Here is a 23868-nt window from a genome sequence, read left to right as displayed (position 1 = left end):
ATGCTCATATGCAGTTTACGAGATTAGAAATTCATTCAGGCTGGGGTTAAAATCTGATCACATGTACAATCATGTGTACTGTGGCTATGAGTGGCTCCTGATGACCTCTAGTTATGAAATGATGTTGATTCTTTACTGAATAAGACAACTAGGGTATAATCACCCTCATGTAATCATGCAATAAATCTAAAACATTATTTTACAACACATGTGGAGTTTTACATTTCTAGTACTTTGCACAGGATATACAAGATACAAGAAAAAGAATACATGTATAACGAATGCCTATAATATGTTATCAAACTCAGTTATGTTTTGTGATAATAGTAGAGAATTTACCCGAAAAAGCAGAAGGCCTCCACAAAGTTTCAACTTTAAGAATTGTGGTGCTTCTACTCATTTTTGATTTATTTAATGTATCTCCATTGAAGCAAAAATAAATTGATCAAGTAAGAAGAAAAACATACAGAGCCATATTTGTTAAGGGTATTAATACAGTTACAAATAATTTCTTTTCTGAGAACTGGATGTTTTCAGACCACTACAAATTGCCTTGGCCACAGCAGACTTCCTGTTCTCTTTTACAAACCCTCTGGTCGACAATTAGTATAGCTCAATAGCATGAAATGGATCTGAGGCTGCCCTGGAACTCAGCCGAGCAATTCCTTTGGTGGTAGAATTTTATAAGGGGACTATTGTCCAGAGACGAAGCATTTGGAAATAAAAACTATCATTTTATTTATGAAACAATGCATGCAGGCCTCTGTTTGTAATTTCGGGTCGATAGTATTCAGATATCTTGGATTACAGACCTGTCGCTTTCTGGTTTCTTCTACTCTGCAGTGGGTAGTCTTAGCGGCTTTGTCACAGCCACCATTCTGCCGGCTACAATGACCGCAGAGGACTTCATTCCAAGCACATCGCAGCCATTTCTCATTTGGCCAAAGGCCACTGTCAGAGTCTAAAAAAAGAGGCTGCTTTTCCTATCCTGGGGCTGAGCAAAGCTTCCTGATGGTATTGTAGATTCCAGCTGCTCAAAAAAGAGGATACGAATAATGGTGTTTGTAGTAATCAATCAGTCTTAGCTGGAGAAGTCAACAAACCTCACAATGGGGACTATTAACTAACACTTCATGATCAATTCCATCCTAAGCAGCGTGTTCAAAAGCGATCTTCACCCAAATTTCTCAGAGTTAAGATACTGAGAGTGCCTTTCATTTTAGTAGAGCTGGCACTTAAACTACATTAGTTGCATGAAAAATATTATTTGCCACATTCAGAAGAGTACACGAGAATATGTATCTTAAAAAATAAAATGCATCGGTTTAATACATTTATTGTGCTTTAAGGGGAAGGTCTTTCGTGTTTTGTTGAAGTTAAAATGTGGAGATAGTGAGCAGTTGGCCCTAAGTAGACAGTTGTGTTGCTCTAGCCAAGTCAAGCATGGGGACTTCTCCATCATAGTATTTAAGTGTGTAGGTAGGAAGGTTTGGTTCAAGGCTTTTCACTCTTGGACCGGCAAACCACTGAGCAAGTCATTTCACTTCTTTTTGTGATTCATTTTCTAGGTTCCAAAATCTGTCTCACATCCTCTAACAAAGGTTTGGACAAAACATTCTACATGTGGAAAATGTGAGCAGGCATAGAACCCAGTGCTCCAACAATGTAAAGACACTTATGCACCAGGCCCTCCTGTGGGCAAGGACTAAGAGGCTGTGGTAGGAGCTCACTCTCCAAGAAGGCACAGAGAAGCAGCCTGCTCACTGTGAGGCCTGCAGACATGGCCCTGTGACAAGCGAGAGGCCTAAGACATGAGCCAACTCACCACAGCTACCATGCCGCAGCATCTTGTGGCTGCCCAGGGTCCTTCTTCCACGCTGGGCTCCATCCTACACAAGCCTTGCCTGTGCGCCTCCACTTAGAAAACCCCTTTCTTTCCTGGTTCTTCCTCATCTCGGGTTCAATACAAGTGCCAGCTCCTTTTGAAAATTTTCTCTAATTCATCCAACAAATATTTTCTCGTCTCCGAACTATATAATTTATAGTCTATGTCATATATGAAGTTGGCAACATAACTATAGAATCTTTCAGAACCAAAAGCTCTGCTAGTGATTGATTCAGATAGTTATTTCTCACACACACACACACGCAAGCCACATTAAGTCTGCTTCGGGAACAGAATATAACAATAAATGAAACTTTTTGCCATGACCTTTAATGTTTCTTTGGTATAATTTGTTGAATCCTCTTAAAGAATAAAGTACTTGTATGCAGATATGTGTTTTTATAATTCTCTCGTATCCTATTTCTAACAACCTACATCACCCCTATCTTAATGTCTTGAACAATCATTAAAAAAAGAAAACAGTGTTACTGAGATATAATTGACACATTATAAAATTCACTCTTTAAAGTGTAGAATTCAATGGTTTAAGTATATTCACCGTGTTGTATGACTATCGTCACTATTTAATTTTAGAATATTTTCATCATCCCCAAAAGGAACCCAATATCCATTAACAGTTACTTCTCATTCTCCCTTCTCCCCAGCCCTTGACAATTACTGATCTGCTTTTTGTCTGTGTAGATTTACCTATTTTGGACATTTCATGTAAACGGAATCATATATGTGGCCTTTTGTGGCTGGCTTCTTTCACTCAGCATATCGTTTTCAAGTTTCATCCACGTTGTGGCAAGTATCAGTACTTCATTCCTTTTTAGGCTACATAATATTCTATTGTATGGCTACACCACACTTTGTTTCTCCGTTGATCAGTTAATGGACATTTGTGTTGTTTTCACTTTGGGGCTATTATGAATAATGCTGCTATGACTATAAATGTTCAAGTCTTTATTTGGACATATATTCCTAGTACAATGGGGCTGTCTCCACATATTCTTAATGAACTGAGTGCTCTAGAATCGCTTTATGACAGTATAGTTATCTAATGGCACCAATCACGGTGGGAGTCAATATTTCCCCCAGGTTGTACATCTTATTTGTCTAAGAAGCAGCTGGCCAAAAGCATGCTATTTAGACTAAAAGTCTAATAGCAAAAACCAAGGTGCTCATGTTTAATTTCTGTCCTCATAGTTACTCCGCATCCTTGAATAAGAGCCTTGTCAAATCTCAGCTTCATTAGCTTGCAAACGAGAGGAATATTATAACTTAGAAATAACCTAGTTTCACAAAAACTATTACTTAGCTTTTAAATTGCAATTACAGTGTTCTTGCATGAACACTCGGAGTCATTTAAAGCTCGCTTTTCAGGCTCAGAAGCCAAGGATTATAAAGAGTTTAAGATTCCTATAAAATGTTAAGTTGGGTCTCAGTAAAGGAAGCAAGAAAAAAAAAACTAGTGACCTTTTTGCCTTTCAATTTACAAGATATTAAGATATTTCTGCTTCCTCTCACAAAATGACGCACATGGTTGAGTCTGGAAGTCCCCACATACCAGTTACTTTTTATAGCTAAAAACATACTATGAAAAGAACAAGCCGTCGGGTGCGTTAAGAAATCACAATTCACTCAGTATTAATATTGAACCAATGAGAATAGCAGGGGTACTGAAAAGTCCTGCAACACTAATTCTGACCTCTTGAATCACGAAGGGATTTGAGAAGGTCGTGTAACTCTGGACAAACTACTTCAGGTGTGCAGCATACACCTTTGACTTTGAAAATGGCACTGCCCATTGTTGAAAGTATGATCTTTTGTGTGTAAGCACTGTTTTTTTGTTTATATTGGTGGTATACACCCCTTAGCTCACAGAAGTTGGGCCATGAAGCTGAGTCGAAATAAGGCAGTTTGACTGGTGGGGGGTGTGGGCAGTCTTGAAACAGGTGATTAGGTGGCTTTCTCACTTCGTGATGTATGCTAGCTTTCGGACCTTTAAACTTTCTTACTTGAGGTTTTATATCTCCCAGAAATGATTACAGCTCAGGCTCTCCATACCTTTCACTCAGTAAGAAACTAATTTCTGGCTTTTTCACTTTTTATTCTGCTTTTTTTTGTACCTGCCTCTCCTTAAATGGAATCACTTGACAATATGATTCAGAGTGTCCTTGAAACTGTCCTTTAGCTCTTGTTTTCCTTCGTTATTCTCCTCGCCTATTTCGCTAAGCCACAATTTGGTGACTAAGTTCTTTATTTTTCGGTCTTAAGTGTCTATCGCTCACAGCTTCAGAAAGCAAGATGAGAAAAACAGGAGTAGCAAATATGATTATTGAAGTGGTACATGCTTTTGAAATGAATGAGTTAATAAAAGCATCTAAACTACTTATTCCTAGTGAATCATTATGATCTAAGTCATACAGAAGATCATCCTGCCTGTTTCCAGAACCCACGCACCAGGAGAAATCGTTTCTATCTGGTATGCCAAGAAAAAAGAAAACGCTTCTACGGCGGTGCTTTAGCCTGGAAGAAGACAATTTTAATTGAATGTTTGGTGATATTTATTGAATGCCCATAAGCCCAATGTTGTGTTGAGTACTTGAAATACAGTTATAAACTGACGTCTCCCCTGTCTCTTAACAGAAAGCATTGAAAAAAGTATAATAAATGCTACAGGGAGGAAATTAACCTTTGTTGATTGCAGCTCCGTGCCAGGCACTGTCGCGGGAGAATGAGCCTCTGGAGAAGGGAATCGCGACCTTAGCGCTGATTTTCAAGGTGATATGTTGAGTGATGTCAGAGAGGAAAGTATCACATTGACGATCACGTTCCTCATCATCAGGCCAATTGCTTCACTCTCTTTATTCTCAAATTTTGTTTCAGATGGCCTTTGGTTCCTAAAGACAGCTTTGGTTAAAGCTGTCTTCTAAAATAATAACCTACATGTCTCTGAAATAAACATTTATTTCCCACCTGCTTCATGCCAGTATCGTTCTAGTTTCTAGGAGTCTCACGATGACCAAGACAAAAGACATCCCTGCCCTACTCAAGGCTACACTCCAATGGTGAGAAGCGAGTGAGAGAGGGGAGAAAGAAGCAATTCGAGATCTTTCCAGGTACTCCCAAGTGCTCTAAAGAGAAGCCAACGGGGTGATGCGATAGAGTGTCACGGTATGGGAACGGGGTAATGTAGGGTACACGTCAGGGATGTGTCTTTGGAGAGGTGGCATTTGAACTGGATCGTGAATGAAACACAGGAACCCGCTGTGCAGACAGCGTTAAGGCCCCATGAGCTTGGCAAGTTCAGGGAACCGAATGAATGCCAGGTATCCATGTAGTGACACAGGAAATAGGGCTGAGAGATAAGGGCTCAGAGACCATCAAGAACCAGATGATAAAGAAATGGGAAACCATGAAAAGTTTTAGCTGAAGGCCTAGCATTATCTGATTTGCATTTCTAAAAACTTCCTTTAAATGAATCAAAGTGGGCAAGGCAGGAAGTAGGAAGACCCCGTAAAGGACACTTCCGGGGATCCAGGCAAAAAAAGGATGATGATGATGATGGCTTGGGCCAGGAGCCCGAATAGAGAGAAACAATGTGGGAATACTGCCCTGGTGAAAAATAAGGTCCTTTAAGGTGTATCAAGTGCCAGACGAAGCCCCTGGTTCTTGATATTTCTTAACCATAAGCATTCTTAATCAACTGGATTTTTCATCCATATTAGGGCACACACTCCTTCGTCACAGGGTTTTTGCTTTTCTTGTCAGTCTCACTCATCTAGGAAGTGCTGTTCTATATTCAGCACTTGTGGGTGCTGAATAAATATTGATTAAACAAACCAAGTAATGAATCATGTCTGTTCTAAGTGTGGGTGCTTGGAAACATGGAAACATAGAAGTGAGCTGGATTCTCCAAGCTGTAGGACACGACTGGGACAACTGGAGGGGGAGTGGAGAGTCTGGAATTGCTCCCCTTCCTTCCCAATGCCTTGGGATTGGAATGGTCACCTACTACCACTTCCCACTGGGTCAGTGGAGACCGTCTACACACATCCCACAGAATTCTTACCGTCGCTCAAGGTCAAGTCTGAGAAATGCTGTTAGCCAGGTGAACAGGAAGCTTGCTGTTGGTGATATTTATTGAATGCCCATAAGCCCAATGTTGTGTTGAGTACTTGAAATACAGATTTTTTTTTTTTTTTAAAGCAGAGCTCTCCAAACTATTTCTGAAAAGGGTCAGATAAATTTTTTAGGGTCCCCTGTCTCTGCTGCAATCACTACACCTCTGTTACAACACTGCAGTTGTATCATGAAAGCAGCTATTGACAACAGGTGAATGAAATGGCACCGCTGTGTTCAGGTAAATCCTTACTTATGGATTCCAAAATCTGACGCTCATACAATCGTTATGAGCTACCAAATTTTCTTCTTATTTTTTTTCTTTAACTATTTAACCAGTGTTAGCCAGAAGAAAATATATGGCAGTGTTAAAAAAAAAAAAAACATAAAAAACATTCTTAGTTCAGGGGACATACAAAAATAGGCAGCAGGCCACCCAAGCAACATAGTTTGTCAACCTTTACCCTGTAGAGCAGGAAAGATGGAAAACCATCCATCTGAATTTTGTTCAAAAACCGGTAACTTTATGTAGTAATAATAATTCAACACTATTCTTTTGTTTGTCAGGTGCTCGATGCAAATGAAAATTTAGCTATTTGTCTGCAATGACATTTTCTGTTAATAGGGAGTAGGTGGCATCAAATATCTCTTGAGTACCTGCTAATTGGGAGCTATTCTCCCAGCTGGTCTCCCAGTCTCCTCTTCGCCCCGTTACATGTTCTAACAATATGCACCAGGTCATTTGTTCTACTTGAAACACTCCTGGGATTCGCCGCTTGCCACTTACATTCTGGATGGATGCAAATGCATCGTTTTGTCCTTGCCTGACCTCATCTAGGACCCCTCTCTCTGTCCATACCGCTCGTCAAACTCAGAGCTCTCAGGGCCTTTGCAGCAACTTCCTTCATCCTGAAGCTCTCCTTCCTTCTCCAGGTCTTAGTATGGCTGGTGCCCCTTGGGAATTCAGAACTCAGGTCGAACGTCACCTTGTTAGCGGTGTTGTCCTTGACCATGCAGTCCAAGTCAATTCTTCTAGTCAGTTTCTATTGCATGGACCTGTCTCATTTTCTTCATAGAACTGGATTTTATCTGAATTATCTTGTTAATTAATTCGTTTACTCAAAATGTAAGCTCTATTAAAACGAGGTAAATTCTAATTACTGCTCTTTCCTCATTCTGAGATTCACGATTAATATTTAATATTATACATTCGTTGAATGAATAAAGGAAGGACATAGTCTGAGGGGTGATAGAATGTTATGTTCAGAATCATGCCATTATTTTACCCCATATGATAAAAGTGGGGTTTGAGTGGGGGTGGAAGACTATGACCTTGAGAAATAGGCAAGGACCAGAAGCTCTTGGGCAATGCCTAGGTATTAGCTCTTCATTTGGGTGGCCACAGAAGGGTTTTAAGCAAGCACAGGACAAAAAATTTCAGTGTATTTATTGGAATGTTCACATCAGGGAAATTAAAAGAAGGATATTATTTTGTGCTCTGTTTACACCACTAAGGATGGCATCCATCCTTAACTTAGACCATCCTTAACTTAAACAAACGTGGGAAGATGCCAAAAAATGAATTTGAATTCAGTGCAAATGTTCCATCCCATCTACATGCTTCCCCTCTCTTCTTAAGTTGGGGGAACTTGGAGTAGCTTTTGACATATTTCTGAACAACAGAGCTAGAAGGTGTTCCAAGGTTCAAGTTTTTGTATGTTGTTTGATAGAAAGAGGCTATTTGTCAAGTTTATCTTTAGTCTGAAAGAAAATGAGGATGTGGAATTAAAAAAATAAGACGTGGTTCAACTTTATGCTTGCAATTGAAGACCCAGTGGCCTGTTCCAACCACGGAAATGAGATTTCTGCACGAGATAAGCCTCTCTTAAAGTGTGTCAAATGCTAACGTGGGAGCCATTTAAAATTCTGAAAAACAGATGGGAAGAGTTTCTTTTTTCCTAGCTACAAATCTGCCTCCTTTCTTCCATTCTTCTTTGTAGTTGGAGCAAAAATTGTTAACTTTCATATGCCTTCTTTTTTATTAGTCCATGGAGGAAGGTGGGGAAAAAAAAAAAAAACCTTTTCGAATCCAGAAGCCAGATCTGCCCTAAGAGGTAAGGGAGGGAACGGAAGTTTGAGGCTGTTTGAGGAAGTGTGAGCACTGAGGCCCCAGCAACCACACAGAAGGTCCCATGGATGATGGCTATTTCACAGGGTTACCCTGGAGCTGCCTTTTCATATGCTATAAGATGCTCACGTCTGAGAGTACTTTTCTTTTAGGGAAAAAAAAAAAAAAACAGAAAAATCACCATCTGCCCATTGAGATATTTACTAACAATTTTTAAATGTTTAGGATGACCACAATGGAAGGCTGGGATACGTGGGTGCTTTACCGTGTGTCTCCAAAACAAATTTCCTTTTTATTCATTTTCTTTACCACCCTAGGAGCATTCCATGTGCCAGTGAGCACTGTCCTAAAGAGGACACATCTCAGACCACAAATGCTTGCACGAGGATTGCTTGCCTAACATTCTTTGGCCGAAAGCCTCAACGGTTTCTTATTAAAGAACAACCAAGATGAATGGCGATTTTTAAGAATTGCATCTTTTGCGTCAAGAGATTACTGCCTTTGTCATCGGTTGGTTTCAGTTGTTTCAAAGTTTTCAGTAAGAAATAGCCTGAGGGAGGAAGTGCCCTGGGAGGCTGGGAAGGACAGTGATTAGACACACTCAGACACTGGCCGGGACACAGTACCAGCTGGATCCAGGCAGCATCCTATGCCACTCCCATCCCAGCAGCCACTGTGTCACTGAGCCCTCGATCTTCCAACTTTACAAGATCTTTGGGCACTTTTTATTGCCAGATATGGATTCTCAATGACTGCAATGACTGTGTTGTAAGGTGGCCACAGGAAGAGCATTGAGCTCCCCAAATCTACAAGGGAACATAGCACCCTTGAGAAGTTCACCTTGTGGGTCCCTCCTGAACTTAGACGGCTTGAAAGGAGGACACTTACTGAAAAGTCGTCACTGGGGAAGAACAGGAGATCTTGAAGAGGGTCATTCTGATAGGTCTTTTCAAGTTCTTCAATGACAGTTTCATAATCCAAGGGTTCAAGGAGCCTGGGCTTTTCCTGCTGTGGGAAAAAAAAATGTGACGTTAACCACTGACACATACGGTCTCATATCTTCTCAACACCTGGATGGGTTTCATTTCTTAGTATCGCCAAGGTGTTACTAAGAAACCCTTCCGATGGAGTCACAGAGACTCCTGGCACTTTAGGGCAAAGCCACAAAACTTATTTCCGGATCTGAAATGATATGAGAAGATCTTGAAATACTTGACATCTCTCTCAGTAATTCAAGCTGTTCGCACTGAGCCTCCGAAGCTCATGGTCTTAGTCCTTTCTCATCCATAGAGCAGATGTTTATATAAACTTTACCTTTGTCAATGGGAGGAAAGATATAGTATTATGATGGTGATCATCATTTTTGCTGAATTAGATACTTCTTCGTGAGGTCTACTTGGATCTGTTTTAAAATGTTGGCTCCCTGCTAGCAACAGAGTATCACAGACTGCCTTAGTTGTCACTGAAGCATGGATTCTGTGTCAAGATTAATTGCTTGGCTCCGATCCTCTTTGCCGCTATAAAGAGAAGCTGAGTAATTCTCTAACAGAACTGTCCAACATAACTATTATGGATACAGTGAGTGAAAATGGAGAAGAGTCTGAAAAAATAGCCAGATAAACACACCTCACTGAAATCCTGAAGCCAAGAGGCAAGGTGCCTCCATCAAAGAAACTACCCAAAGCACCAAAGAGACCAATGTCAGTGGGAGAAGGTAAGATCGTTTCACTGTAGGGTTGACGTGTTTACCTGACAGAATAGAACTCGCAAAGTGAGGAAGATAGAACCCCAAAGAAAGACTAAAACATTACAAAACAGAAACCAAGGACATTATCTGAATTCCCTTGGCCTTTTGATGAAGGATTTGTGTAACCTAAACGAAAAGAAATGGCCTTTTGTATTATTTGGGGGCTCCTGGAAGCTGAAGTGGTCACCATACATTTTGTATGCTAAAGTGATCTTGTGACGAAAAAAAAAAAACCTTTTTTCTTTTTCAGATCAATGATATCAATGAACTGTTTCCTACCAACCTTCCCCTCCCCATTTTTAAGGCCTCGTTTGGAAGATCTCTACTGGTAAAGCCCCAACATAATCGACTTAGTGAAAGAGCTGTGAAACAGTCAATATTTTGAAGGGGAAAATACAGAGGCACTATGGCATGATTTGGGTAACTAAAAACAAAAGCCCTCCTAGGATCCCTGTCGTTCGATATGATTATTTTGTTTAGACTTATTTTAAGTTCCTATTCCCTATTTTCCCAGGCAAAAGGATTAAGTCCAAGGATCACAAAATGACAGCTTGAGAGGCAAATGCAGTCTCCAGATGTTTGATTTGGCTCCAACATTTATTATATTTTATTTTTAGTCGGCTTTGAATGCCTTTGAGTGGTGGTATTTCACTCCAGTTCAGCTGCAGACCTCAGTAGTTCTTATCTATAACTTCCTGTCCTGGCAAAGTCACACATTTACATTACCAACCGCCCCTAAAAACCTTCAGGTCTGAAACACTTGGCTTAATCTGGAACCTCTTTTTTTCCCTTAATATTATGTTTGTGTATAAAATGTAGCAAATAAAACAAAATGTACTGTAACACCATCAGAAAGCTCTGATCTCCGACAGAGTTGGCTGGTTACGTCCCTTTCCCTCACTGTTTCTTCAGCTTAAGTATATGATGCCCTTTGGTTTCATAGACCAACAGCTCCTGACGTGGCTATGATCACTTTCCCTCCTCTCCCCTTTCCTCGCGCCAATGCGAATAGGAGTGTAGGAGTGGTTTAGTGTATGTTGCAATCAATAAGTTTAAAGGCAAATGTCATTGAGACGTTTTAAGAGACCATCTGCCATCTTGTTCGCACTATCTTTTAAATTTCATCTCTGCTTAGATGCAAATTGCAGCATTAATAAACAAGCTGTAGATGAGAAGATCTTCAAAGAAGATGCTTTACTGGGCCTACACACCACCTAAAGCTAATCCCATCTAAATTAGCATAATAGGAAAATCAGAGCTCACATGTCACAGGTTATAAATAAAACCGCAAAAAAATAAATTCTAAACTCTCCTTGATATACCCAATAAAAGGCATAAACTGTAAGCATCTGTTGGAGGGTAGACTTTTATTTATTCATTTCAGGCTATGACATACCAGCCAATCAATGAATGACACTTATTACGCCTTTCCTGATTAAATTGTTGCACTGAGGTTATTTTGACATGGAGTTGCAAAACCTAGCAGATATGCTTCATCTAATTTATTAAGTCTTGACGTATGGGGTGGATATATTAGTTAAGGTCTATCTTACCAGGGAATTTATTAACTAATGTGTAAAACTCAAGATAGTCAATGTTTTATAATTTTGTGGCTATGCACTTTAAAAATGAAAATAATGGTGATATTTTCCATAGCACCTAGAGCCTGGGATTTGGCCATGTTTGCCACAAATGCATTATGCATCTGTGATGGTGAGAATCCAGGCTATGGAACTAGTAGTTCTCTCTGGAGCAGGAGAACTGCCTGCTCAGTGTTTTGGTCAAAGAGACAGATATATACAAAGATGGTGGGATCAGTTAATTTCTCACTCTTGCTGCTTACAGAGACATTGAGCAAAACTGGGAACTGAGCAGCATTAATTTACAGCTTTACAACGGTTGAGCTGTCCCTCCTGAATTTAATGTGCCTCTTGCTTTTGGAAATGCACCAACTGGGAGGAGGCATGTGCCAAGATTACCCTGAACTGGATTGGTTTTTATAGTGCTTTTTACTCTTATTTCTTTCTCTCAGATGAGTAATGAATTTAATTAGCTATTCTAAAGTCACTCCAGGCCTGGGAAAAGGCACCCACCAGTACCTGTTATTATGCAGCAGGGTTGGTGTTGAGCCTAGGGGGTAATAGGCCCTATTCTTCTTATGCAGTATTAAGAGATTTGTTTGATCTACTTCCCCAAATCCACAGCTCTCCTCTCATTTAGTTCCACATCAGAAGAATGAGCTCCTGTCACAAAAACAAATGCTCCCTTCCCCTCTACTTATTCCCCCACTCCTTGTGGAATGCCAACACAACATCTAAGTCCTGGAGTTGGTCAACCTGCCATCTAGGTAATAGCCAGGGCTGCCAAGAGCCATTTAATTGGTTTGGAGATGGCAGACAGTCCATGCTTTGGCTAAAGATTCTAATTTCAAGAACACAGTGTTCCCTGACAAAGATCTGTGTTATTTTCAGAATTATAATTCAAAATCAAATGGGTGAAGAAATGACACAGAAGAAGTAAGCATCCGAAGTACATAACACTGAAAAATTAAATGACTAAATTACCAACCTAGACCTCTCTCCAGAATAGAAGTACAATCTAACTAAGAAATAACCTAGACAATGTAGCCTTGTTTTAGGAAAAGTCCAAAATAAAAGGGAGAGTGTGGTTATAGGTTTTCTATGTTGAGATGTGACAGAGAGTGTAATGTGCACTCTAGAACCAGAAGTCCTGGGGTGCTAGTCCTAACGTTGCCACTTATGAGCTATGGAACTTTGGGTATGTTAATTAGAATCTCTGTGCCTCAGCTTCCCAATCTGTAAAATGGACATCTCAGTAGTAGCTACGTCATAGGATTCAATGGGGTAATATTTGTTATGCTCTCAGAACTGTACCATATCCTAGTGCTTATCACATAAGTGCCAAGTAGATAAAGCCTGTAAGTCTTACATTTTCACTAGTCATGGATTTAAAACACTTGTATTATAAATTTAATGTGTACAAAGAGCAAATAGTAGGCACTCAATAAATATTTGTCGAGTAAGTAAATTTATATAATTTCATATAGAAATTCCTTTCTATTTGGAATTACATTAAAAACACAATCACACATAGGATCCAAGATTTATACAAAGATGCCTTTGAAAAATTATCTTTGTAACAAGTTGGAGAAAATATATTCACCTTCATCCAATAGAGGCAAGAATGGCAGGAGGGGTGGTGGAAGCTACATCTAAAAAGTAAAGACACTAGAGCTGCAGCTCAAAAAGCGTGGTTTATGTTTTTTAAAGAATTATGTGTTGTGGAGAAAGAGTTAGTGCTATCATGAGCTTTGGAAGAATATGGAAAGCAGGACAGGGTTGGAATAAATCAATATATAATTGTGCAGTACATGCGGTGACAATTTCTCCTTGTAACTGTTCAATTCTTCAGTACAGTTAGTTGACTCATGACATTTTTCATGACTGGCTTTTGTGGGAAAACACGAGGAGGTTGGGGTCCACGATCAAGATGGAAAGAAGGAAAGAAGGTCAAGTTCATTTTGACGATGGTTCTGGATTCACACATATTATGACATTAAAATTTGAATCCAGAATACCTAGATCTGTAAGGGGTAGTAAGGCCTGAAGGACTTGGTCAGCCAACAATGTGAAATAATAAATTATCAAGAATAAGAAATGATTAGGAAATTATGGCACATCCAGTCTAAGAAATAAGACACGACCATTGAAACTGATTTTTTCGAAGTTTGTAATAACACGTAAAATTGCTCATGTATTATTATTATTAAGTAAAAGTGGAAATAAATATTGCACCAGAATCACTGCACAGGATTTTAAAAATTTAAAGAAAAAAGATTAGAGATATATCTAAATATTATCAGCTATTATATTTGGATGAGACTATGACTTTTAGGATTCTGCTATTTTGACTTTTCACATTTTCTAAATTTTCTATAATAAACTATATTGATTTTATCATGGTAAAAAAATAAACTCACTCTTTCAAATCATCATGCCTCCGTGAGCTGTTTGATTTTAAAATTGTTTACGCTTTGCAAATCCACCAGAGAGGAAACCTAGAAAATCACGGTGGGACTTCACATGGAAATTCAACCACTAATATTGTCAAGTAATTAAAATAAGATACATAAAACACTGGGAAAAGGAAACTGTGGAATATAATTACAGATTATATGTGTGGTTCTGGAAGCTACTGCCAACAAAAAAGTGAAGAATAATTAGCAACATATTAACTAAAGTATTTTAAGCTCTGTATAGAGGACCATAAACATGTGGTAAGTTACTTAAACACCTCTGTGCACTGATCATTGTCACAAAGGATTACAAATCAGAATCTATAGCTGGAAGTTTAAGGTCTTTTACCTACCAACTACATAATTGAATAGGTCATTTAAGACTTGGTGAGGGTGACTCAGATGAGTCAAAGAGCAGCTTCCTGCCTACGACAGAGTTGTAAGAATGAGGAGACAAAATATGCAACTATGTTAAGCAAACCCCCAAATGCCGTACAAATATATATTTGTCTTTATTTGAAAATAACTGAAAATCACCCCACCTGTTTTATTTATACTAAAACCAAGTCAAACCAACCAACCAATTGAAACAATTTCACTAAATAATCCATGTACCACGAACTGTGCTACATACTTCTATATTTACTACCTAAATTTCCTTTACTAAACAAACAAACAAATGTTAATATCTAATGATTCTATGGAGGCAAAAGAGATAAGAACATAAGGAAAACAGTGAAATAAAAAAAAAAAAAGGAGCATCGTCTCCTTCAACTATCTCTTGAATCGTCAGGTTGCTTTATCCCCACCAGAACAGAAAGTGTAGTAAGCTACCTAATTGTGTATATCAGCAACGAATATTTTATTTCCTTTGAGAACCATTCTAGAAAGTATTTTTATGTATTTATACCCTTGGATTTAAAAAAAAGGGATTCAATTTAAGATCGATTTCCTATTAAACTCATTAACTTTGCAAATATAAATACCTAGAGAACAATCAAGTTGTAGATACTTAGAATTTCTTTCTGTAGCTCTAACACACACACAGGCAGGTGAGGCTTGTCAGCACTGGGGCCTTATCAGGCTCACAGAGGGCTAATCAGGGAAAGGGGGTGATGCGATGAGGAACGGAGGGCGACCTCCACAGCAGGTCCCTCGTGTTAGAGGCCAATATTTGTGTTCTAAATTTTTTTTCCCCAACTCTTATTTTGAAGAGTTTCAAATATACAAAAGATTTTCTAAAATGTAGTTATTTAAATTAGTTTCAAGTATACAGTACATGGGTTAGACATCTATATAGTTCATAAAACTATCTCCCCAATTGCTCCCTCCCTCCCCTGACCCTCCACCTAGCCAAGGTGTTAATGCTAACTGCATTCCCTATGCTGTGCTCCCCATCCCCATGACCATCCATCAGCTACTAATTTGTACTTCCGTTCTAAATTTTAAGTATAATTAGGGAGCCAAACCTTGGTGACTCACTGTGAAGGTCATTCTAGTTTATCCATTTGAACTAGTTGCTCTTTGCTCTCCTTTTCAGAAAATCTGATCTTTCCAAGAAACGCTTACTATGAAAAGAGTTTTTTTCCCACCTTTGAGAAGCTTTATATTTTTTCTATGACATGCAGTACATCCTGTGATGCTAACTGGGACTTTCTCTGTCTTTCTCAATCACCTTGTCATTTCTAGATATGAAATGAAACCTTATTCTTATTTGAATATTCATAACAGAATTACTCCTATATTTGAATGCCTTCTTCTGCTTACAAAACTTTGCATCTTGGCTAATGACCCAGAAAAGCAAACAGATAAAAATAGATGTTTACTTTAGGACCAATACAGTAGATTCTATCTGGGCATGACATGTCAATTATCTAAACATCCTTTTCTCATCTTGGTACGCAGACAAGTAAATAGCTAACAGTGAGAATCCATGGAGTCTTTAGAGAGACCTTAAAAAATTTGAATTCTAATCTCAAGATCTCCACAAGAAATTAGAAACACAGCTGTAAACTCATTTCTGCATAATCAAGATAACTGATTAATTTTCTTGGAGGAAATAAAAGATCTAGATGACACATGAATTCTTCAGGCCTTAATTTAATCCAGGACCCTTCGGCCTTAGTGTGATTGGCATGGAACCAACTTCCACACTATTTGTGTTTAAAACAAATGAGAAAATTGGAGAGAGCCCAGGCAGCTGGATCCATTGCACAGCTGTCAGCCTGTGGTCGTGTGACAGATTTAATTCAGCCTTTCATCAAAGGGAGTTCCACTGGACAACTTCTCAAATGTATGAGCTTCAGAAAACAAGACGAGCTTTTCTTACCCAAAAGGAAATGATTAAGTAATGAATAAGGCATCTTATGTTGACCTTTTACCCTTCTCTCTGTCTTGAACTACACAGTTTCATGAGAATGGAAAAACACTAGCTAAATCAAAGTTAAGAACTGTACAGCTGGGCAAGCTCAGATTAAGCTTAATTTGGAAATGGTTCCCTTGGTAACGAAAAAGGACATAGATCTCAGAAGAAATCAACCAGTAGTAACTCTTTAAATATCTGTCCATTTCAGTGAAATAAACCAGGTTAAACTTGGTAAATTATAAAGCCCTTTGCAAATATAAAGGTTAATCACGATACTTAATATAAACATTATAGTTAGAAAAATCAGACTGTTCTATTTTGTTAACCCTTAATTTCATTAGGAAAATAAAGAACGTAAATGAGCTCTATAGGACCTGTAATATATGGTGTACTTTCAAACTGAACTCGGAACTTTTAAGTCTTATTTTCTTTTTAAGAAAATTTGACCATATATATCTTATAGGAGCATGTTAAAAATGCATATATCAGTGTATGGCAAATAATAAAAAAAAAATTAAAGTGGCTGCTTCTTCTAATACTGGTGCTTGTAAAGAAATAGAAAATATCCAAAAAGATCTAAATCAAATTAAATTACATGTCTCATTTAGTTTTCTAGAAACACTTGAAAGATAACAAATATCATTAAAAATACATCACAACCCAATTACAAGCCTGCCTGACACCCGGGGAATTAAAGCCTTAGAGCAAAGTGCTGAGAATTTTAGATTAATTTATAGGAAGTCTGTGATGAAAGCTGCCACTAGCTTAAATTTTGATGCTATTTTAGTTCTTTGACAGTTACACAAATGAACTTTCACAAACAAGCCAAGTGTGAGGGGTGTGTGCATGTATATACACAAAACCATACATGTCACACACACTTGAATGTAAATAGCTCTTTTATTTCCTTTCTTCCCTTTGGGTACCTGAAATTGAATATGAATAGTGGACATTGGTTTTTTGGCTTATGTGACACCCATCCTGTTTTTTGTTTGTTTGTTTTAGTACTAGCATTTTAATTTCCTTCTGATGACTTAATTTCCCCCCATACTCATAAGGAGTCATCTTGGCGGGTCTGATAATTAAACGGGTCCTGCTCTTCTGCAGCCAAGATGTGTGACCCCAACGAGGTCTAGTCAACGCTGCCCTCAGAACTCTGAAACTTGAATGGAAAGTTGCCAACATCCACGTGACTGCCCATCAGTGCCAAACGCCAAGACCCCCCTGCTGTCCACCGCCCTGAGATGCACTGCTCCCATCCCTGTTCTCACAGACCATCTCCATTTCCCCTTATGTTCCCTTCTCTGGACTATGCTTGTTTACGTTTCTTCTTGCAAATAGAGAAATCTAATATAATATAATAGGAGGAACAGCACCTATAATAAGGGACTGCTGTATCTCCTCAAATTACCTTTATTTGGTTCTCAACGGTCCGAAGGGAGAATCTCTCACAGTCAATGACTCCTCGAAGTGTAGGAATTTGGGTTTAGTAAACTCATGTATTACTAATGAATTACAACATCATCTCATTCTATAAAACATACATCTGGCATCATGCACCTTGGGCATAGGGGAACTTAAGCATTTTCTTGGTTTTCCAAGGTGATAAACCTAGTGAAGTCCTCATCTCTAATTTACATTAAGCCTAACTCACCAAGCTCTTATGACACCAGAACAAATGGGGGCCAAAAAATAAGTTTACATCCATATTTGCTTTCAGCGATGACATTCCATATACTATAATTTTCTCTCCTAGGAGGTGCTGGGTTGTTTTGGAAGTAGTGGCAGGTCCCTAGAGTATATGACAGGCCAGGCATCTCTAAGCCACTGCTAGCCCCACTTCATCTTCCTTTATTCTGCCATTTTCATCTGAAGAGTAACATTTGCTATATTTGTTATATTAGAACTAATTCATCTATATTTGCTTGTAGAAATAACACAGTCACACCAAATAATTTAATATGAATAGTAACAAGAGAAACTACCATTTTTTTATAATTTACCCCACATATGCTAATAATAGTTATTCTTTTCCTACTACTACTATCATGATCAAATGGCAAGGACCATGATCAGTATTTAACACTTTCTCTCATCGAGTCTAGAAAAGATTATTGTTGCTTTATTTTACAGATGCAGAAACTTGGATTCCGAGAACTTGCTCAGCAAATTGATGGAAAAACTGATATTTCAACCCAGCTCAGCATGAAGCCTGTGGTCCACTCCATTCCACTATCAAGGTCATGGCCTTGTAGCAATAGACAACAGAGAAGCTTTATTTTCCTGGTCAGAAGATTCTAAAACAGAGCTACAATTTTGAGAATTATTCTTGCTCCCTTTGTGAGTTCTGCAGTGAAGGACATTAGAAATCTAGGGGTTGGTATGAGGTCACTGGTCACCTCAGGGAAGGGAGTGGTAAGGATAGAGGGTAAAAAAATTATTTATAAGAGGGTACAAACAAAAGATGAAGAAAAAATTAAAAAGTACATTAAAGAACCATATAAAGAATGGTAGATAATGTCTGTGTCAAAAACCACAAAGGAAAATGCCATTAACCGAGGGAATCTGTAAATTCAGAAAATTTTGTATCACTGCAACCATCAGGAAATAAAAAGAGCTATTGGGGTCATGGTGTTACTTCCTGTTTGCTGTGGCACTCCCCCGCTTTGACAAATGACCCACCTCCTGCTCAGATCGTTGTGAAGGGCGTCTTCATGGAGTTAACTCTGACCAGTGTGGCAGTCCTCCTCCACCTTGCCTCTCTCCTGACTTAACTCTTCTCTCTCTCTCTGTCTCTGTCTGTCTGTCTGTCTGTTTGTCTCTGTCTGTCTGTCTGTCTGTCTGTCTGTCTGTCTCTCTCTCTCAGAAGTCAGTCTTGAGGAATGTAAGCTCATTCTTGGTTAAGTTGCAGGCACCTCTCCTGAGTTCACTTTGAAAGCAACTTCTCTGCAGCTACCTGGCACCTAAAGCTGGCACCTAAAGCTAGCTCCTTCCTACGGCTGTGGCCACACCCAGAGCCTTCTGATGGGGCTAAGATTCTTAGGCCAGATCAAGTTTCAATCTACACTTCTCCATTTCTGTGGTCCAGATTGAATCTGAATCCTCCAGTTACTTCTGTCCTTTGCTTTCTCCAAGCTGTCCATTATAGCTTTTACCCTTATTTTCCACTGTGTTTCAACTCTGATTCAGTCTCATTTCTTTGTTTTTTTGCAACCTGGGATTTCTGTGCTACCTTTCAGCTAACTGGCTCATTATAAAATATCCTAAATAGGTAACTGAATGTTTGTATAAAACAAAGAGTAACAGTAAGTAAGGAAGTACAGACGACCAGGAGGGAGGCTGTTTACATTAATGTGGAAGAATGAAAGATAAAAATTAGACTTGAAAGACAATAGCACAATACATATAAAATGAAGAATGTGGGAGATGTCTTAAAGATGTTCAGACTAGATCTTCTGTCTATTTTTCAATGTTCTATTCAACTGTTGATAGGCTCTTACTAAAGAGGAGAGCAAGAGTTTTTGCACGTATCCAAACTTTTCCAAATACTTTGAAATTTTGCAGATTAATGATCTACAAGCCAGCAAAAACCTAAAACTATCAACTCACATCTATTTAAATAGATTTTGCATTTTTTTTTCTGACCGTGCAGACGATGTAATAATTTAAGCTAATCGTGTACTTAATCTATCCAAATTAAGACATGCAACTGAGGAAAGACACTATCTTTTTATGGATTTCTTATGCACCAGAGATTATACTGAACGATTGGGTTTTAAAAAAAATAGACAATTAAAAAGAAAGCTACAGAACACCATACATCTTTTAAAAATTAAGGGAAGTAGTTCAATTTGATGATCTAACAAGTTTCATTTTCCTCAAACTTTTCTTATAACGCAGTTGCACTCTTTCACATTGCATGTTGTCTGATAAGTGAATTATAATATATGAAGGCATTTCTTAGATAATAAACTGGAAAATTGGATTAAAAAGGGAAACTTCCAAAACAATTAAAAATTGCAACACAGTTAAATAAATAGCTTCAAACAGCATTTGAAGAAAACGGAATAAACAAAATTGTCAATCTTGGTGATGAAAGTATAAAATTTGGGTTTTATACCTTTCAGGAAGTCAGAGACTTCCGGTTAAACATTCTAGATTATTAAAAAATTAGCCCATTTCTAAATTTGCCTTATTGCAAGAAATAGTTTGTTGAGATCAAAATCCACATGATCATTATAAAAACAGATAATCTATAATTATCTCCAAGAATCACTATTTCTCCTTTCCTACAATATATGAGTATATCCAAAAAAAATCAAAATAATTTATTGTTTCATTCTCTGAACTAATTTTAGCCCTCATCTTCATTTGTTGGTCATTTTGTCACTTCAATTGTTTTTTCCATAATATCTATCAAATCATCTCTGAAGCCAGCCTACTTCTGTTGGTTTAGTTTTTAAAAAGTTTTGATGCTTGTGTTGTGGAAGGTCCAAACTGGCTCTGGGTAAGCTTAGGTAGTGGTGGTGGTGGTGGGGGGCGAGCAGTTAGAAACACAGCCTTTCTAAGGCAAGCCCCAACAACATAGAGCAATCTGGGACCCCTGAGCATCTGGCTTCACGCATTTCAGAACTGTGCCTACTGTGTAGCACCAAAAAAGATTCCCAAGAGTAAGGTGTCACCTTCCACTGGCATTGAAAAGACATTGAAAAGACAATCTCACTGCAATTACATCCCTTTTCCCTTGTCTTGGGAATATAAATGTTTTACTTGGTTTACTACTATACAACACCTGTAACTTTTTTTACAGTGTTGAAATCATGTTCAGAATGCACATGATCAAATTGAATTCCAATAAATAATTTTGAAACAAGGCAGGTACTGTTATGAACATTTTATGGAAGAGGAAACCGAGGTTCAGAGTAATTTAACTGGCCCAAGGTCATATAGATAGATGGTAAGTGAGAAGGTGACACAGAATTGCCCCTCAGCATTCTAATTTTGTGTTTTACTTGGATTCCCCTTCCCCACCCCACCCCACCCAAATGAAACCCACATCTCAGAATACTACTTAAGGATAGACTGAACAATCCCCTGCCCCACAGAAGAGACGACCTATGAAAAAACATATGCTTATCTTATGAAGACCAAAACCAGGCAACAGGAGCGGGAAAGTCCCCAGTGCCTTCCCCAGAAGAAAGCTCGTCGCTGAATGAATGGTCTTAATTAAATGTGAATGCATAGATGCTGAATGCTGTGGGAAAACAGTCCGTCCTCACCGACTACTTTTCCCAAAGTGCTCAGTAGCAATACCTTCAAATTCAATTAAGATAATTCATAGAGCGATTAGCTTCATTACACAGGGAGACACCGGGGACCGTCCTATTGCCAAACTGTATGTGTGGCTTGTGTGTGATAGACGTGTTCTCCTGAGTGTTGTCTCTTTCGGTGAACGCGAGAAGTAAATGTCACAGTGACATAACCCACAGAACTCCTGTGGGTTATTCCACTGAGAGAGCGGGAGCAGGCAGACTACCTTTTCCAGACTGGTCTGAAAGTTAAAATAATCTCAGGCTAAAAAGCTTTTCAAACACTTATGCTCTTTAACAGGCTAATGGTAAATAACTGATGAGGCGAGCAGAAAAGACACAACTAGGCACCCGTGACAGGCCAGTGGGGACCGGGAGGATAGGTTCAGGACTCTGCATATTCCAGTTCTGAAAGGCTGGCTGGAAAGACCTGGGTCCATCAATGGGAACAAAATTAAGGGGTCCATTTGCCTCTGTGTCCTAATGGGAAGGTATGTTTTACAAAGAGACTGAGAGAGACACCAATCAAACAGCAACATGACACCAATCTTATGAGCCAGACCTATGGTAACTTCTATCCACATTATATTTCCACTATACAGATAGTGAGTATAAAGAGAACCGCTGTTATTTGAAACGTGGTATTCTTTACTCGATTTTGGTTTATCAAAGGCTGAGTGACTCATTAATTTGATTATTCATGTTCATTAAATAACTTTTCATAAATACTCATTATCTTATCATATATATGACATATATATCATACATGTGATATATATATGACATATATATATATGATATATATATGATATAAGATGCTCTCATTTTAGATTAAAGATGTTTATAGGAACAAAAAGATAATTTACCCCAAGTGATTCTCAACTGAGGACATCACCCTCTCCCCCAGGGGACATTTGTCACAACTAGGGAGAGCCTGCCACTGATAGAGGCTGGGTAGAGCCCAGGGAGTTACTAAGTATTGTACAATGCATAAGACACCTGGCACAACAAAGAATTCTCAGATAGTGCTGGCGATAGTGCTGAGGTTAAGAAGCCTTGCCCTGAAGAAAATGAACAAAACTTGAAAAGCCTAGAAAATGAACATTTCTGTAAAGAGAGCCAATAATGTCATTGCAGCCATTTGTCACACAAAGTGGGCCTTCCGCGTTACATGTGAATCACTGAAGTGCTCTAGCAATTGGCTCTGATGTTCAGCTGCCTATAGTTCTTACAGGTAGAAATCTAGAATTCCGTAATAAGTACTCATTTACAGAGTTCTCATTTTGTTTGCAAACGGTAAGGCAGGAATATCTTTAATAATACACAAACCAAACCTTTTTACTCTTTAAAACATCACTTTTTACTGTTTTCCTTGGCTCATTTAATCGAATATTTATTTATATTTTCTTTCATATTTTGTATTATTCTAAGAATTTTAAAACAAATAATGAGTGGCATGTGATAAAAACAGCAGCAATATTTTTAAAAAACACAACTATTTACAAGTCATTGGTTGGGGCCTTAATTGAGGCAATTATAGACTTTTCTTTAAAAAAGAAAATATTCTAGTAATATTTTAATTATTTAAATCCTCTTATCAATATATTTTAAAAGTGATGACAGTAATTCCAATATTCCAAATAGTCTAGTAATGTTTTAGCTATTCTATCAACATGTTTTTAAATAATGATGTATTTCAAAAGTAATGATGTAAGAAAAAGAGGATATTTATGAGCCAAATTAAATATTCTATTTTGTCTAGGACACAGCTATGTTAGAATACCACCCCAGAGCCAATCTTTTTTTTTTTTTTTTAAGTATTAAAGGAAAGATGGAAAACAAACACCAAACAATTGGATACATACAGAACTAAGCCTGTGGATTTCTTCATAATTTACTCTCCTCACGGTTCGTCTCTTCTTCCAAAATTCACTGGGCTCTCGTTTAAAAACCTTTCCTCGGAAGCTCATTGTATTGCTGTCATTTGATTCACAAAATATTTAAAAATATAGGTTCTGTCAAACCTCTTCCTTCTGAAGCTTCACCAGGCGAACAATTCGTTCTTCTCGAGTAAAAAGGGAAATGTGTTCGCTACATTCACATAACTCAACAGAAAGGAAAAGAAAACCTCAAGTTACTGCTTCCTGTAACTAACTACCAACTGTTCAGATACTCATTTGGGTGTGTATTTTCCCTAGTCACCTTCTTTAAAGCAAGACGAAAACGCAAATGACTATTTAAGAGAATTATACATAGCAAAATAAACCAGA

General features: G+C 38.3%; 1 protein-coding gene across 1 annotated transcript in view; it reads right to left on the bottom strand.

Annotated features, from left to right (window-relative positions):
* Positions 1-23868, bottom strand: part of DOCK10 (dedicator of cytokinesis 10) — a 225511-nt gene that overhangs the window by 115061 nt on the left and 86582 nt on the right. Inside the window, 1 exon segment of the mRNA XM_039855668.1 lies at positions 9030-9149. Within this exon segment, the coding sequence (XP_039711602.1) occupies positions 9030-9149 (120 nt within the window).

This window comes from Pteropus medius, unplaced genomic scaffold (assembly GCF_902729225.1).
Source record: "Pteropus medius unplaced genomic scaffold, Ma_sr-lr_union100, whole genome shotgun sequence".
NCBI lineage: Eukaryota > Metazoa > Chordata > Mammalia > Chiroptera > Pteropodidae > Pteropus > Pteropus medius.
This window is presented reverse-complemented; position numbering and strand designations above follow the sequence as displayed.